This window comes from Cyprinus carpio, chromosome A19, assembly GCF_018340385.1.
Source record: "Cyprinus carpio isolate SPL01 chromosome A19, ASM1834038v1, whole genome shotgun sequence".
Classification (NCBI taxonomy): domain Eukaryota; kingdom Metazoa; phylum Chordata; class Actinopteri; order Cypriniformes; family Cyprinidae; genus Cyprinus; species Cyprinus carpio.
Genome location: NC_056590.1, coordinates 12,665,723 through 12,683,188, shown reverse-complemented (window position 1 = coordinate 12,683,188; position 17,466 = coordinate 12,665,723). Strand labels below are relative to the sequence as shown.

General features: G+C 37.3%; 2 protein-coding genes across 7 annotated transcripts in view; both read right to left on the bottom strand.

Annotated features, from left to right (window-relative positions):
* The window catches only part of LOC109112316 (homeobox protein Hox-A3a-like), a 28,859-nt gene that overhangs the window by 2,278 nt on the left and 9,115 nt on the right, over positions 1–17,466 (bottom strand). For 2 of the 6 annotated variants that reach the window (XM_042776576.1, XM_042776575.1), the window contains 2 exons: positions 4,876–4,933; positions 1,215–1,773 (listed from right to left, as the gene is read on the bottom strand). In XM_042776576.1, coding sequence (XP_042632510.1) covers positions 1,215–1,656 — 442 coding nt within the window. In that variant the 5' untranslated portion in view covers positions 1,657–1,773; positions 4,876–4,933. Of the gene's footprint in view, positions 1–1,214; positions 1,774–3,210; positions 4,853–4,875; positions 4,934–6,578; positions 10,755–17,466 lie in introns of those variants that run through there. The other 4 variants (XM_042776574.1, XM_042776578.1, XM_042776579.1 and 1 more) reach the window with 4 other exon arrangements.
* LOC109112317 (homeobox protein Hox-A4a) lies at positions 10,907–14,125 on the bottom strand. Its single transcript, XM_019125273.2, has 2 exons — positions 12,274–14,125; positions 10,907–11,803 (listed from the first exon to the last, which is right to left on the bottom strand). Exons 1-2 carry the CDS (start codon positions 12,683–12,685, stop codon positions 11,478–11,480), a joined length of 738 nt encoding a protein of 245 aa, XP_018980818.2. The 5' UTR covers positions 12,686–14,125; the 3' UTR covers positions 10,907–11,477.

Sequence of the window (17,466 nt, the reverse complement as noted above, 5' to 3'; positions counted from 1 at the left end):
GCAAATTTGTTAAATACGAAAACATACTTGCAGGCTGTGAGTCAGAAGACTGTCCATGCAAATTTGGAATTGCCCCACTTTATAGAAACAGCCTTTGTGCATCGTTGACATTGTAGGCTACTCTCCCAGGAAACAGCCCTCCATAAAATGCGCTGCATACACTCGAATATTTGGGTTGAACTGTTCTGGAACAGTGTTGTAAATACAACTTAACCACTGATTTCTAGTTGTCTCCTCTTTTGGAAGGCCAAACAAAGTAGTTTCGCTTTTACAACGAAACACGGCATCTTCACTACATGGCAGCAGCAGCAACAATACTACAGCAAGAATAAAAGTTACGCCTTCTTTCTTTGCGTAAACATTTGGGCGGTGTTATACAAATCTTTTCACAGGTGACTTAGACATGTGGGGCGTGTTTAGACGAGGCGTTTTAGGGGGCGTGGACGACTTTTAACTTTTTTAAAGGATATCTCTTTGGGTCTGAGAATTTAGTCATTGCAACTTTATGGATATTATCTATGCACGATCAGCTTGTAACACTCCAAAGAGAAAGGAAAACTTGAAATCGCATAATATTACCTCTTTAAACAAAACTAGGTAGAGAAAAGTGGCAATGCCTGTTCCGGAAGTGGGGCAGTGGGAGTATGCAGTCACTAGTCGACTGTATTGTTTTTCCACAACTGTTATGCCTGTATATATTTTCTGAGTTAGCAATTCCATAGTAAGTACCATATAATATTTTGTCAATTGTCAATATAATATTTTGATGGGTTCAAGAAATGTAAAAACACATGTTGTCATAACTTATCAGTCATATAATTTTTTACAGACAGGGGTATGTGTTGGGGTGTCATTAGTGCACAGCCTTGGCTAAGCTCAGAATTTAATTCAAACCTGTCCAATTGCCTCAAAAAGCACTATCCTAGAGGTGTGGTTTACATGTGGTCCAATGTATTATAACTAAACAAGACAGTAAAGAGCCAATGGAAAGGCGATGAAAATTATAAATTACATGTAGCCCATAGGTACATCTTTACGTGACATTTTTGGACATTTATGTTCTTAGCAGACTCTTTTTACCAAAGCGACTTCACACTGCAAATCATAGGCTAGCTAAAATTATGGCCCGTATTCATTTATATATTATTTTATTAAAAAAAATGTATATTTATGCTATTAAATTTAAGATGCTATAATGTGGTTTATGTAATCACCTGAAATGGTAGTACAAGATTTCTGCTTTGTGTTCTGACGGGATTCCTTCATCCACGGAAAAATTTGTTTCCTTGTGGTTGGCGTTGGAGATGCGTGCCCTGGGTTCTTGGCGGTGGTATCATTGCTCGGAATTTGGTTCAGGGCACTGGGGGAAGATGGTCCGGAAGGGGCAGTTGGGGGCTGGTTGTTGTCAGGGATATCTGGTACTGGGCCTTGTGTCCCGTTACTCCGTTGGCAGCCCTCAGAGATTTCACTGGGTTTGTGCAGAGCTGCAGAACCACCAGGGGACTGCAGGGAGCAGGCCGGTCGATGGTACTCACTTTCCACATGAAGGGCCTGGAGATATTGCTCCTGATTGGCATCATAACCTAAACCGTTTGTGCTTTGATAGGGGAAGCCACTGTAAATTGCCGAGCCGTCGCAATAGGTCGCTTTTTGCATCTCGCCGTTTCCCAATGTTTATTTCACTTTCTGACAAGGTCCTGACACCTTCGTAGAAGAACATTGGCTCGACGTAGTCACGTGACACCTCTTCGCCAATGGGCTCTACGGGTGAACCTACGGTGAGAGAAGATACGGTGAGCGAGTGAAATAAGGCATATCCATCTTACTTTTCAAAGCTCAGTTGACACTGGCGAGACTGGGAGAGCCGGTCACCACTTACCTTATGGCCAGCTGCAACAATAGCCAACATAACTGAGAACATGCTGGCCGCTTAAAGTATTTAACATAATCACAATCCAATCACCAATCACAATCCAATCAAAATAAGCTATATGTAAATAAGCTATATGTTAACGTAAAAAAGAAAAAAAGAAAAGAAATACACAAATAAACACATAAGACCAGTATTTCCTGAAAAAAATAGAGCATTGCGTTGATGTAAATAAATAGTGTGAACTGAAACAAAGTATTAGGGCTATAAACAAACAACAATCATTGTCATGAATTTATGCGACCTTCATTTTCATTGTGAACAGCTTTTTTAATTTTAATGTTAAATATACATTTTCTATTCTAGACAAAGGCCAATAATCAAGTTAATGTCTGATTTTTAGTTCTTAAGGTTTAACGTGTTCATGACATTTTAGTCTACATAAATACAAGCCCGTGCGTGTATTGTTTTGGTTCGAGAGTTGTAGTAGCAGGAAACCTGAAAAACCGGGCAGACGCGCGTCTCCAAACCACGCCACGATCTCTCACTCGCTAACCCAAAATAATGGATAATGGTAACTAACTGGCACCGGTGAATGCTTGAGGGGTCACCAAGCTGGGAAAGCACTATTGTCACGGCCCGGGACCGGTGCAGAGCGGAAATAACCACTGAAACATATTATATTTGCCTAGTACAATGTTCCACTTTGAAGTATTGTTGTATATTTGAAAGATAAATGTTAAATATAGCATATTCCACAAGTCGACATGCATTTATATACTTAAAAAACGAAGACAAGATCACAAAAATGAAAATCAAAAGAATCATGATTTACTTGGAGCGCACAATAAAATATATGGAAAGCAATTTCAGAAATAACATCGTTAATAATAACAACAAACAACAAAGAAAATAATAATAATAATATACTGATTAGCTTTAATAATCGGCTCAATAAAATAATTTCAAGAAAATGAAAATCATTTAAAAACAACATTTACAACGAATAGTGATAAAACCAGGCCCAAATAACATACTGAGACCACATAATTGCATAAAACTAAATCAAGAGGCCTCTTCAATTTCTAGACGACCGATCCATGCTTGTCTTACAATAATTCACTCTCTGGCACTATCATACACATGGAAAGCTAAAAGAAAAGACGCAAAAGCCACAAATCAGGAGACCCAGCTGCTGCACGGGAGGAATCTGGCTTGACTGTGAGTGAGTGAGTGTGTGTATGCGAGTATGAACTCTCCCTGAACCGAGATTTCAGTCGCGCGGTCATAAATCACAAACTCGCCATTTAACAGCCATGCGAGAACTCGTTCCCGCTTACCTTTCTCTCTGACGAGCACCGCGCAGCACGGCGCGAGCTTCTCTCATTCAGCGGCAGAAATCGATCAAACAGCGGTCCAGGGTAAAGCTAAATCGGAAAGACAACAAAGCCAGAGCTGCACTTGCAGGAGTCATGGGACGTATCTGCAGTAAAGCAACGACTCAGTCGCGCTCGAGGACTTAAATTCCTTCCTTTTTCTTTTTCAACGCAGATCAGTATAACAGCCAAATAACGAAAGTGGTCTCGTGTTCCCTGGTTGTAAAGATTAAGCACCTTCACACATACATACATATTACATACTAAATGAACGCCTGTGTTCTCGGACCTATACTAAATGCCACCATGGGCTGCGCTCTAGTGAGTCTTTCGTGTATCACTAACGTGCACAAACTAGTACGTTAACACATACTCATGCACACCAGTGAACTCCCTCGAAACAGAGCGTCACCGTAGACAAGAAAAATTATGCAAATGAAGCGCCTTCTCAAGCACAGAATGCAGTTCCACTCCCCTGTGAACACAGTCATATACATACAACTTTATAAAATCTATAACTTGAAAATTGCGCTTACAACTAGAGTATTTGTTAGAAGTTGTGTTTCAAACAAATATAAGCTTGACTGTTATTAAATAATTTAAAACTGAAACACAGATAGGCTACTACTGGCCTTAAATGACTGAATTACTTGTATTAATTACAGATATTTTAGGATATTATTAATCGCAGCAGCAACAACAATAAAAACAACACAACATGTCTATTCTATTAATAATCATAATAATAATATACTGCAACATTTTATAAATTCCATCTATATTAAAATAGTTGGTCATAAAACCTGAGCCAAGGACAATCGGCAATAAAAGCTAAGGATGCTTTTTTGCTACACAGAAAAAGGTTATAAAACTCCCGGACCACTAGAGAAGTAGCAGGAAGAAAAAAGTGAGCAGCAAGCTGAGGACGGGAGGTTATGGATTAAACACTTCTGCATATGAATAAATTACCAGCATCAGCTTGTGTATTTTCTCGGTCAAACAAGAGGATTTATGTCCTTACGCAGCACGGCAGTAAACACAGAGGCAGATTCCTGTTCTCCGCTGCCCACTGGATTACAGATTACCAAAGCTAAAGAGAAAAGAGCTGGCGGCGTGGGTTGATGAGTGGGATTTTAAAAATCCTTGCGTATGCGATTTTTTCGACAATTTCAGCATTTTGGACATTTACGCAATTGTTTCCTTTTTTCTTTCATTACAACGATGACTAAGAGATTTCATTGATGGCGCGGAAAATGCTAGGTGGAAAGTAGATCGGTAATTTTCGTAAAACATTCCAAACAGCATAGCCTATAGAGCTGAAGTGACTGCAATTTAACTTCTTATATCAGATGTGTCTTACAGAACAATATGTATTATTCTGCAATTAATCTTTATTAAACTGCCTAAAACAACGCAACAAGACATTTCTCGTAAGCTCCTGATTGTTGATCCAACAGACCCCTTCATAATGACGAATTGCACCTCAGAAACGTGGAAAGGAAGAAATTATGGGTCTTTAGTTTTCACTATGCGTGTATGTAGCATGTGTAAGCCTTTGAATAAAAGGAATTATAGTAAATAATACATATAGCAAGACATGGCAGTTGTGTAATGCAATAGAAAGCTCACCTTAAGCAAAACACAGTCTCTCGGCTTAGTGATGGGGCACATTCATTTGTTTGGAGATCTACGGCAAGAAACAAAAGTGTTATCGTTTTTTTTTTTTTTTTTTTGTCTCCCTAGCCAGGAGAAATGTACAGTAGACAGTAATTAATGTGTCTCTTAACTAAACAATTCAATGAGTGCACTGTGATAAACTTTAAATAAAAATAAATAAACACTTCTGTATGTTTGTCACTCATTTAGGCATATGTCTTTTTATTTTACATTTAAGTCTTTTTATTTTACAAGTGTATTTAATTTAAAATAAGTTACCACATCAAATACTTTTTTTAATTTTCCACTTGGTTTTATTACAAACTGTTTTAAATGAAAACCATTTCACTCATTACGAATGGTTTCTTATTTGAACTCCAACTTGTATCTAACACCAGCACAGTAATAAACTGACATCAATAAAAAAAATGAAGTAGCCTACTGAAAACTACCTTGGGATAATGTATCCCTAAGCTTAACTTATGTACGAACGAATATTAACATAAACAATAGACGAAAGCTCGACATCTTTAATACTCAAACCAGACTCTTTTTTTTACTTACGACTCTTTGCTTTGCTTATGTAATTAATTACACTACTTAAAAATCTTATACATATAATATTCATTAAAAAGATATATATATAAATTACTGGCGCATGTGTGAAAATAAGAATGTATCACCAGGAGTATCATAAGGAATAAAACACTCGGGCAAATTTTTCGCGTTCTCCTCCATTTTGTTTCCTTTCTAGAGAATTCAGATCGAACAGTCATTAGCTCTCAAGCAGCGGCTGCCCCAAGTCCCCCAGCCCATAAATCAAGACTGGAGCGTCGTGACCTCGTGCGGCAGCATGCTTCTGGATGATACTCCTTATATTATATCCTCGTTTCCCTTGCGAGCCTCCGCAACAAACGGGCCGCCACTGCTCTGCTGAGTTTTATTCGCTGTCTTGTGATTTATTCTTTCTGGGAAAACCCAGTTTACACACCCTCTACAACTTAGTGGGTTTCAGCACACACAAGTGTTACCGATTTGAGTCTACGTGCAATACAAAGACACCATCATTAATCATTTACAAATTTGTAGAAAAAATATTAGAATTAACATAATTAAATTCTACTAAAAAAAACTGGTTTTGGACAAATTTTGAAAAGTTTAGTTGTAGACCATGAAGTCCATAAATTGCTCTGTATTATCCTGTACAATTACTTTTTTAAATGCATTTTAATTGTATTTCATATTTTTATTTACATTTATTTTACATTATATTTTATTTAATACAGACTAGGTCTTAATGATAAACATAACCTACAGCTTTTGTTCCTTATTCGGTTTTGCGGATGCATTCTGATTTATATCACGGAAAATACCTATATAAAAATTATATTAAGTATCTTTATATATATTTATATATTTATATATTAGTTTTGTAAAGTGTTGCTTTAGCATTTAATAAATGTATGTAACAATTAGATTTACATATACGTGTGTAATGGTTGTTTCTGTGCCTGTTAATTTATGAACAAAAGTTGATTGACGAATATGCTCCAAGTTTAGTTTATTTTAATGTTCTTAAGTTCGACTCTCCCGTGTGTTCATCCGCCAATCTACGGTAACTGACCTTCTCTTAGAGCCGAAAACTCACTAGTGTAATGAACAATTAGCGGAAATACCTCAAAATAAAATCCATCCTCGTGGTGCGCAGGGCTTTCTTTTTCTTTGTAGAAAAACATATCCGTTCATGACAGCTGTATAACATCATCCGCAAAACGTACCAGGGTCTTTCGTTCTTTTTATTTTTTTTTCTCTCCCTATCTCTCCGGCTTTTCAGCGAGTCCACAATGACCCAACCCCACTTTAGTGAAGTAGGCTAGCGCTATCAGCACAGCAGCAGACCGGGGTTCGCATGCCATCCACCCCCTTCATCATAATATTGCAACCATATTATGCGCCCCACTCACGTGACCAAGTGTCTATTAAAAAGGAAACCTTTTTTTTGAACTGTGAATCATTAATAGAGACTATTGTTGGTCCCCTTTGAGGAGGATCACAGAGATGGAAGTAGTGTGTCCGAAATTTCGTCGAAATGTAAAATTTCCTTCTTATTTTTTAGCCTTTTTTTTAACCAGAAAAAAATTGTGCATCACAGATTAGTCGAAACGTTACAAGGTGATTGGCTGTAGAACGTTGTATGACGGAACATATGATGTTTTGGGGGTAAACATCATATAGCTAAACATACAAAAGTACACCACAAGTATATGGACCTCTTTACATTAGTAGTCTTCTTGTGTGCCAGTGTTAAAGGAAACAAACGCATTCACAACATAACAATAGCTGGCGTTGTGGTTTATTTTTTTTTTAAATCTGATTTTTCTTGATTTTCCCCCCTCTATTAGATCTTAAAAATTCACCATCCCAATGCTTGCTACCAACTACATAGATTAAAAATCTAATATAGCCTTTCACTGTTACCGAATACCTTTAAAGAACTCGTGTGTGCAAGGTGGCCCTCTCTCGGTGAATACGGTGCATCAGTCAAACAAGAATCAATGGAAGTTCGTGTTATCAGCGGAACCTACCAAGCATCTGCTCTCTTTGACCTTAGAATTTGCTCGTGTCAACATTGCAGTACTGAAAATGATGAATGTGCATATGCAACAGTGTATGTGTTACTACAAGGTACTATTTTAGACATCATAACTTTTAGTTACAAGAGTCATAGGAGCTGAAGCTACAATTCTGACATCTTTATAGAGCAGTGATCTATCAAGTCTACCTCAACAAACAAAAGAAAGAAGACCCGTCCCGAAAGGGGCCTTCTCTTTACCACCATTTGGTGCTTGTTTTCCGGCTACAGAGTGTTTAGGCTGAAAGCTCATCCAACAGACGTGGTGAAGCCCTGTAGATAATTAATCACCTCAGCAAGGCAGGACCGCTTCTCCCCCTGCACCAATGCTTTGTTCTCTCAGTTGCCACAACTTGACAGAGTACAAACTTTTTTCTTTTTTTTTAATGCAGATTGAACTGAACTATGTTATCATTTTATTTCCATATTCATGCAATATGAATATGGAAATAAATAAAAAAAAAAAAAAAAAACTTTGTATAGATGCCAGCGCTACTCGATGCATTCAACATTCTTTATTCTTGGATACTGTGATGTGCTGTTTGCTTTATCGAGTGTGACTCATGAAAGTCAGGTATTTTAAAAGAATAAACATGTTTCAAAAACCGCTTTAGTCAGTCTTGTTTGTGTTGCTTAAACCTTTTTATAGGAGTAGCCTATTCACCTGCCTCCTTTAACTAAACAAGCCTGGGGTGTTGCGAGACGCAACGCGAACCTGCCTAAGTCCCTAGGGTCTGTCTGTTTGCTTCTCATTTCAGCATGCCTCCTAAACTTCCCACTGACCCAAGCACAAAGTTCATTAAGAACACTTTTACACAGTAATCGGGACTATTCGCAGTGCATAGCCTATAAGATGTGCAAATCATCCCCGTCTTTTAATATAATTTTAATAACATCACTTATTTTTCACATTTAATTAATTATAATTAAATCAGTAACTGCAGACCAGCATAAACGTTTTTCAGCCGTTTAGTTTTCATTTCTTAACAAAGTGGACTGCTGCTTTTCAAAGAAGCCAACAGACAGGGCTGTGTTTTCACTCTAAGTGGTTCGTGGAGTCTCGCCAGGAGACAGAACAAATCTGTTCTCAATGCTGACATTTGGAGCCCTCGAAGCAAGCTAAGATTACTACAACACGCCGACGAAGATCATTTTTTCCCCTTTGGATTTACCGTGGTCATTATCAAAGCTAATAATCATATACAGCTCAACACAGTTTGACAATGATGCCAGTGGCACGGCAATGATCTTTGACTGCCTAGTTCTGCCCATGAGTTCAGATAACGTTTGTTGAACGTGAATGAAATAAAAATAGGAGTAAAAGATCCTATCTTTCTTTGTACCCTGTGTTTTGATAATGATAGAAACAAGTGATTGACACACATTAAAGGGATTTTGTAGCTTATGAACGGCACATTATTATTAGGCTATTATTATTATTATTATTATGTTGTTGTTGTTGTTGTTGTTGTTAACATTTGTATGTAATCTGACCATTTTATAAAATCTCAGATATTTAGAGAAAATTCACCATTTAATTGTTGGATAACGGGGTTGAGAAAACGGGTTTAGTTCACATCAGTACAAACAGCATATGTATATAACCTGCACTTTAAACATGTGTTGCATAATTTTTCATATAAAACATCAAAAAAATTAGATTTCAAAAAGCTTAGATTACTTACTCCAAACCCACGTTTTGAAGACTGACCGGAAGAGGAGCAGCTGGTCGGTTCTGAGAGGTCTCGCTAAGTCGACGGTCAACTGCAAAATGAAAAATCCGACCGAACCTCCTGTGTCTATTTCTAACCAAGAGGTATCTATTATTTAAGAAGGTCATGTGAGCCAGTCAATTAAAATTTAAGCATGGTAGATTGAGAGGTGAGGTGCTGGTGCCATGATGGAAGTTTAAATTTCCTGTCTGTCAAGATCTGAATCAATGATGACGGATCTTAGCGTTTCAGTTTTCAGTTTTTCAAGGTTTTTCTCTCGAAATCTGAATATTTAAAACAGGGTCACGCATACTGATTTCAAATTCCACAAAATAGTAAACAGACCAGACAATCTTTATACTAAGATCCAAGGCTGTTGTTGTCTCTGACCAATAACTGCTAATCTTGGTGAAAGTTAGGCTACACACAGGCAAACAAACTTTAGATCCCTAAATGGCATCCTTAAATCTTTTTTGAGATCCTTGATTTCTTCTACCTGCTTAAACAGTCAAATTCACAGCTTGTGTTTTCTATAATAGGCCTAAATGATTTAGATGCTTTTTAAGGTGAGTTATTGTAGTGCAAATAATTTGCGATTTTAACATTTAATAACATTTTATGTCAAATAAGTCGTGGAAAGTAAGTTATGCACAAACACAGACTACGGATTTGGTCTCCTCCTAAATTTTCAAATATAGGCCATATTCAAGTTCCACTACTACCCCATGCGTTCAAGGAATAAACAGACCATGGTCTAGAGGGTGTTGAATATGGCGAGGTCAGAGGTTAAGGGGTCGTATACAGTGCTTCAGTTTGATGATTGGACAGCTCGTTTGTGTCCTCTGCTTGACCCCAACAGTAGTTTACACTAGTAAGTAGCCTACTGTCCGTCTCTAATTTATTTCAATAGACTTCTATGGGGAAAAGAGTTAATGATATTTGTTATTTGAATAGCCTATTTGATTGGAAAGGGACTGCACAAGAGAAATAGCTACAGTTTGGATTTGAATTTAAAATGGACGTCAATTTAACTCTATTGTCCCGAGGAAACAAACAAACAAAGAGACTGGGTGGAGCAAACGACGTCTGTCTGCACTGAAATTATTATTATTTCACGAATGAGTCCAAGTGTTTAATATTAATGTATGTGACTTTGTCTCAATAGCCTACAACAGTTTGAATACTTAGAAAAAACACTGCATTAAGTCACGTATTTCAGCCAGCAAGAATGGAGGCTCAAAATAAAATGTATCGTAATAAAGGTCAGCTTAAAGGAACACTAATAGCTATATAGCCTAATCGCTATGCGCGTTTTAATTATTTTATCAACAGAGCCAAAAGGATAGCCTAATGGAATAAATAAAAACTAAACGTCAGAATAATGATGGCAAAATCATTTGGTTTGTAATGTGCACCTTTTTCATAGGCCATGTTATAATATCTTGAAAATCTAATAAGTAAACCTAAACTGTTGACCTATACAGCATTGATCTCCCAATTTGCGGAATACAAATTTCCGAGGCAAGCTTTTAGTCTATTGCGATTTTTTAAGGCTTTGTTATTCGTTATCAAGATACGTTGGAATAAAACAGTGACAGTACACAGCTAAATTACACCGCCTACATTAGTCTTGTCTATAGATTAAACTAAATGGATAATGCACAATAAAGTCATTTTTTTATTATTTCCATGGGCAGCCTATAATTACTTGCATACAGGCTTACTAAAACAACTTGACATCATTCACCAATATACAAATAAACAAATACACGAATATTCACAGCTTTGATGAGGTAAATACACTTAACAATACTCTAAAATATAGGACTAAGACAAATAAGATAACTACTCCAGGAAGATTGTTCCTATACTTGTGCCTTCAAGTTAAAATGTCAATTTGTACAGGCGTAACTAGCGCAGATCTTCACAAACAAGACTCGCTATGTCTCGGTTAAAGACAGACAACGTAACGATCCAATGTCCAAGTTAAAGTACATTCTACTATTGTTCCTTTAAGAGAGAGAACGAGCGAGAGTGGGGGAAAAAAACGATTTTTACAGGAAGGATGTGATTTCCAGCTCAAATTAGAGTGGAGCAAGAGGTTGAGAAGACGCGGTTAAGTTGCCTCATCGGACACTGAATAAAAAGTAACCCTGTGAAGTTCCGATCCTAATACTGCTATGTGTTCTTCGTTCTTGTTCAGTTCCGTCTGTGCCGATTTGCTTCTAGCACTATAGGTTCGAGGGACAAGGCGTTGGAAGCAGTGTTTGCTGCTGCTGAGTGGCGTCCGTTTTCATGTGATGGTTGGAGGGCGCAGAGCTCGAGGAGCGGATCTTTGTATTAGGCAGCTTGTGGTCCTTCTTCCATTTCATGCGGCGGTTCTGAAACCAGATTTTCACCTGACGCTCAGAAAGACACATAGTGTGCGCTATCTCCACTCGTCGACGTCGAGTCAGATATCGGTTAAAGTGGAACTCTTTCTCAAGCTCAAGAGCCTGCTGGCGCGTGTAGGCGGTGCGAGACCTCTTGGGCACTCCTCCAGAGTAGCTGGCGGTCACTAAACACACAAACACATAACCAAGCAGGTGTTATTGACATTCTCAGGTATTGGTGAGATGTCGGATAATTAGTACACTTGCTAAACATTTTGAAGAATAGCCTACTAAATGAGCAGAGTATGAAACAATGGGCATGCGTCGTTCTCCGACGACAAGATTCCATTTATACGCAGTCTTGATGTAACTAATTTGGTAGCACTCCAACATGGAAAATAACTAAATTAAAAGGCCTGTTTGGTGCTAACTTGATCAACGATAAACTTTCTTTTGAGTTAAAAGAAACAAACGCAAATGGGCCGTGTGGAACATCGAGGGAAATAAAATGTGCGAGAACTCCTAATCACCGGGACTTCATTTCGATGGCAGTAAATCCTCTAAATGAGCAATTCCAACATGATCCCTACATGCCTTACGACGAACGCCCTCCACAGGGCTCCTAGAGCTTTTATTACCCGTGCATATTACTTACCGGTATTAACATGGACTTTTTTCATCCAGGGATACACCACCGGCTCTTTACCCTTCTGTGCGCCTGGGAGAGCCTCTGACACGAGGCTACAATCCTTGTTCGCAGTTGAACCAGCACAGCTCTCTGTGGTGAGGCGGGGTCCATGATTCTGCGGAACGGATTGAGGTTGCGCGTGATGACGGTCGGTGAAATCGTTGAGGCCGTTGGTTGACACATTACCGTAATCATAGCTCGGCTCTTGGTAGTTTGATCGCGGGTATGATGCCTCCTCGTGATGGGGGAAGCCCGCGTCTTTCGGCCGCTCATAATAATCAGAGGACACGGGCATGTATCCATTCTGCTGATATTCCTCGCAGGGTGGGAAAGAAGGTTCGATGTAATTTGAATTGATCAAGTAAGAACTCATGATCATTAATTTGAAAAGTGCAACAATTCTAATTTTTATCGTGCTGTCGTTTTTCTGATCTCTCCAAAACCCACCTACTCCTCTGTCAAATGTACAAAGTTGGTCGGTCACGTGAGAAATGCGACCAATCAGCGCCTCCTGTGGGCATCGTGTAAACAAGCACCAATAGCAGGCCAGGCATCAGCACAGCAAAAATGTGTTCGAGCGGTCAATGCGTCTGTTTTTGTTATCGAATCAAAATATATCAGAAATTAATTCGATATAGCTACCATATACATCGCATAGAAAACGAAGCAGCTGACTGAATGTACAATATGTAGCAATGTTAATATGCATTATATACAGATAATACAGTGATCAACAACTGAGTGCAATAAAGAACGTGATTTATCACAAAAGCATCCCCTTCTAGTGTTAATGCCTTTTCTGATGATAAATGTACAAAAAAAATCTCGTTTGTTGTGTACCACGACCTGCAGTTTTGTACCCTCCAGGGACTTTCAAATTTCTATAGGTTTCTCGAAAGAAACTTCAAGAAGGCCCACGACCACCTTAACAAAAGCAACTGTATCAGTATACTCAGAGACTAAGTATGCACCTGTTAATGAATAGCACAAAGACTATTTTCATGTCAGCAACCGCATCAACCAATAATTTCACACGTCTTTTGTAACAATTGTAACAAACACAATAAACAGACTTAGTTTTAGGGGTTCTACCACTGACATCGTCAAAGAAATAGTAGAAAGACCGTCAGTTAGATTTGCTCAACATTAGTGACCCAAACATGTGTAGTCAAGAACAACGAAAGGATGCTACATGAGCCTTTTAGTTACACACATTTGCATCTTTTGATTCGTATCTTTTTAATTATTATAATTACTGAATTAGTAAGAAAAATCTCACGTCTTCAGCAAAAGCAAAAACACATTAAAAAAAGTATTTTATAAAGAAATGTGGCATTCCTTATTGTCTATCAGAAACTCCATAATGAAATATGTTGGCTTTTTAAAATGTTTTTAAATGTCCAGTTAAATTGAACTGGACCTCATGTCACCTTTTATGTTCTGCACAGTGGCTTAGATCCACTGTATTTCGTCTTCTACTCTAATCAAATAAAAGTAGACCAAAACAAACTCAGAATTTGTATTTAGGACGACTTGCACTATTATAGTTTGCAGGCAGCCTCTAATTGTTGATTGCAGTTGTCTTTTTAGTTTACTGAAATACATAACAATCTTTATGCAATTATATAAGTATTGATAGTGCTTACATGGTAATAAAAAAGATTCAGAATAGTCATAATAAAGACTGCAATGACACGTTTATGATGTTGAAATATCTCTATAACAACATCCTTCTTTTTTAAGTAAAGACAATACATATTGTTTCTACTATTTCTCATTTTCTGTTTAATGCACAACACAGACAGACTTAATTCCATAACTTTGTCTTATTCCTTTTGGACTTGTTTAGCAGTATTTATAACACTAAAATATAACTCAGAAGGCCTACCTTGTGTGAGTTCGTGAGCAAAATATTGTCCCTGACCCTGAAGCTTATATGCCTGGTTCCCTGCCCAGATAAACCAAAGTAATGACACATCCTTCGCGCGACAGGTAGTTCCCATGTAATGTTTCTTTATCCTTAACATTTCCATATTGTGAATCAATAGACACCCTGAACTGAAAACTCCTGTTTAAGTATCCACGCGAGCTTCAAGTTGGTATTAACTAAACTATGTGAGTCACATGCGGTTCGAAAGCTTCGGAACCGCTCTGACTTTCTTTAATAGCCACACAGAGATAACTTCGGCTTGACCTCTCAGTGACTCAATGTCCATTTCGCTTCTTATTAATCTTGTTCATTGACAGTCTTTGTTAAACAACAAGGCGTGCCCTCTGAAAAGGTGACATTTTCATATTTGTTAGACGCAGTGACCTTGCTTTTACCCCGGACTTGGACTTCGTTTATCCCCTCAGGGAACAGGGTCCTTCTGGAGGTCGGATAAGTATGTGTTTGTGTGTGTGTGTGTTTGTGTGTGTGTGTGTGTGTGTGTCGGCATATATGTCTACTACTAATAAAAAGTGTTATTAGAATGTTGTTTAATTATTGGATTTCACTTCTTGATAAATTAAAATTGCTAACGAAAAGTCTTTTAAGCGAAGGGTTTAAACACAAATCTCTAAGCCAAGGCTTTAGTTTTCTGAGGCCCATATAAAATAATGCCATGTCGTCTGTTATTCATTATATACTTCTCTCTCCTTTGTGTACAAAACTGGAGGCCTAAAATTAAACACACTGCAATGTTTACATATTTAATACAAGTAAAACTAACAATTCATCACAAGATCAGATGAAAGAAAACCCTGATTTTGGATATTTAAAACTCACATCTAAAAGTGTTCTTCAAGTAATAATATGGATAAAACATAAATAGGGGAGACTGGGGCTAGTTGTCACATTTTTATTCCAGTAAATATTACCAACGCTATCTCACATTGAAAGTCAATTGAAGAAGCGAAAATGAGAAAAAATAACTGCTGATAAATTGGCTATAAAGAGGCTTAAACATGAAACCGATTAATTAGTAGACAGTTTATTGCAACAAGAAAAATATAAAAGGTAACTTAAATTTCGCCAGCAGATTGTATAAAATTACACCATTTAAAACATACGGGCATCCTGAACCGACCTGTTTTATTATTATTATTATTATTATTATTTTTAATAAATACTTTTGTTCTTACATTTAATTTAACCCAGTGTAGTCCTATCGTTTTAAATTGACCCAACTGCTTTTAAAAAATACAATGATATTGCACTTTCATTTGAGGATATGATTTTAAAATAAATATTCCAGTTTACTCTTAATTTGAACTGCATTTGGCTGAAACTAACATATAAAATTAAAATAATTTCAAATCGCGAGCATTTCTGCAATTTGACTTTTGACTCATAATCTTAATACAGAGCTAGCCTACAACCGTCGTGTTTCCCAGTGTAGCAACTATAGCTCCGGTCTCCTATAAAAAAGGAATACGGCCATTTCAAGTCATCGCGTCTTCTGTAAACCCGTGAATCAAACTGTCTAAACGAATATACAACCTTGAACAAAAATTATTCGAAATTACTTATATTAAACAAATTTTATGGACACAAATGTGTGTGATTTAGATTTAGCCTATTTATAATGCCGGTTGTAGTTCAAGTTTTCTGTATGGAAAAATTATTCTTCAGATTTATGCATTCTTTAAAGAATAAAAAAATGTAGGCTATATTTAACAGAAATAAACAGTTAATTTATCCAATGAAAATATGCAAATTTGATTATTTATTTTTTTAAATGTTTGTATTCGCAAAAATAAAGAGAGAGAATTTAATATATATATATATATATATATATATATATATATATATATATATATATATATATATATATATATATATATATATATTGGCGTCGATGGTTCTGTGCATGTTTAAAACGAGATTTGTCCCAAAGTGAGGAGTATTACATACAATTATTTGTAATCCAAATTATTTTATTACAAACCGTCTCTATACCGGCCTCGTTTAGTCCTGATTTACCAGTAAATAATGCTAGACAGCATATTTTCCTTTTATAGTTTTTTCTTTTCTGTTTTCTTCTGTTAAAATCAACGAATGTTTAGTTTTTAAGATGCTACAACATGGGGGAAAAACTTATCTTCAGAACTAAAGAAATGTTAATTGCGGAAATATTATCAATCCTAAATGCAAATGTCCCGTCGAACTTATGGTCATCAAATGGGATTTATTCAAAGGGAATTCACCGATCAGACCCCTTAATAAAACCTGAATACTCAATCTCTGGCATAGGCGTAGGAGGTAGTCTCTTGGGGATGCTAACCCAGGGTCACCCAGCTTGCAGAGTTCATCGCGAGGTTAGACCAGAACTCACGGGATTCACAGCTATTCCATCTTTTGTGCCATTATAAAAGTGGCACTGCGCTCTACAAGAACAGATGACAGCTACTTGTTCTGCTGTAAACTTTTGACCCCGGCCCTCCCCCTACCTTTACAATCTCGCTCTCTCTCTCTCTCAGACAAACAAGCACAAATAAACAGATGGACAAAAACGAGCCTTCAAGCTCATCAACTTTCTTTCTCCCTTTTTCTCTCTCTTTTATTCTTTTCTATGCTATTGTTTTCCCCATACATCTTTTATATTTTCCATTTATAATGACCACTAATATTAGGCCAAAACTATTAATATCTTATCAAACAACCTTTATATCTCCAAACAGCTTGTCCTGCTGTAGCCATCAATTTCGTTCTGCTGATATCCATGCTGCACCCAGATTTGTAAACCATTTCTATTCTACCGAGAGTCCCTGCAATTAAAGGTGAATGCGGGAGTTATTATTCTTTTTCTTTCTGTCATTTCTATCCTTATAGGGAGAAGGGGCGCCAATGCGGGTGACACTGAACTTGGCCAAAAGCGAGCTCTGCTGGTGGTTTACGGCGTGTGCACATTCATCTTCCTGCCGCCGCTGACCTCACGGTGAACCAGGAGAGAAGACATTTTTCTTCAGTCCCTCCTTCATTGTCTATCGAATCCTGTCTCTCTCCCACTCGCTCTCACACTTCAATTTAAGTATGCGGATGTTTTATGCGCATTTCCTCAAATAAGGGCAAGCAAAAACATCTTTGTGTTGCATCAACGTTTATATTTTTTAATAAAAGTGTTTCATGATGCCATAGAAGAACCTTTTTGTCTAAATGGTTCTATAAAGAACCTTTAA

Coding starts and splice junctions, on each gene's coding strand:
- LOC109112317 (XM_019125273.2), bottom strand. CDS start 12,685: ATGATCATGAGTTCTTACTTGATCAATTCAAATTACATCGAACCTTCT. Junction 11,804..12,273: donor AAAAGTCCATGTTAATACCG/GTAAGTAATATG, acceptor TTGTGTGTTTAG/TGACCGCCAGCTACTCTGGA.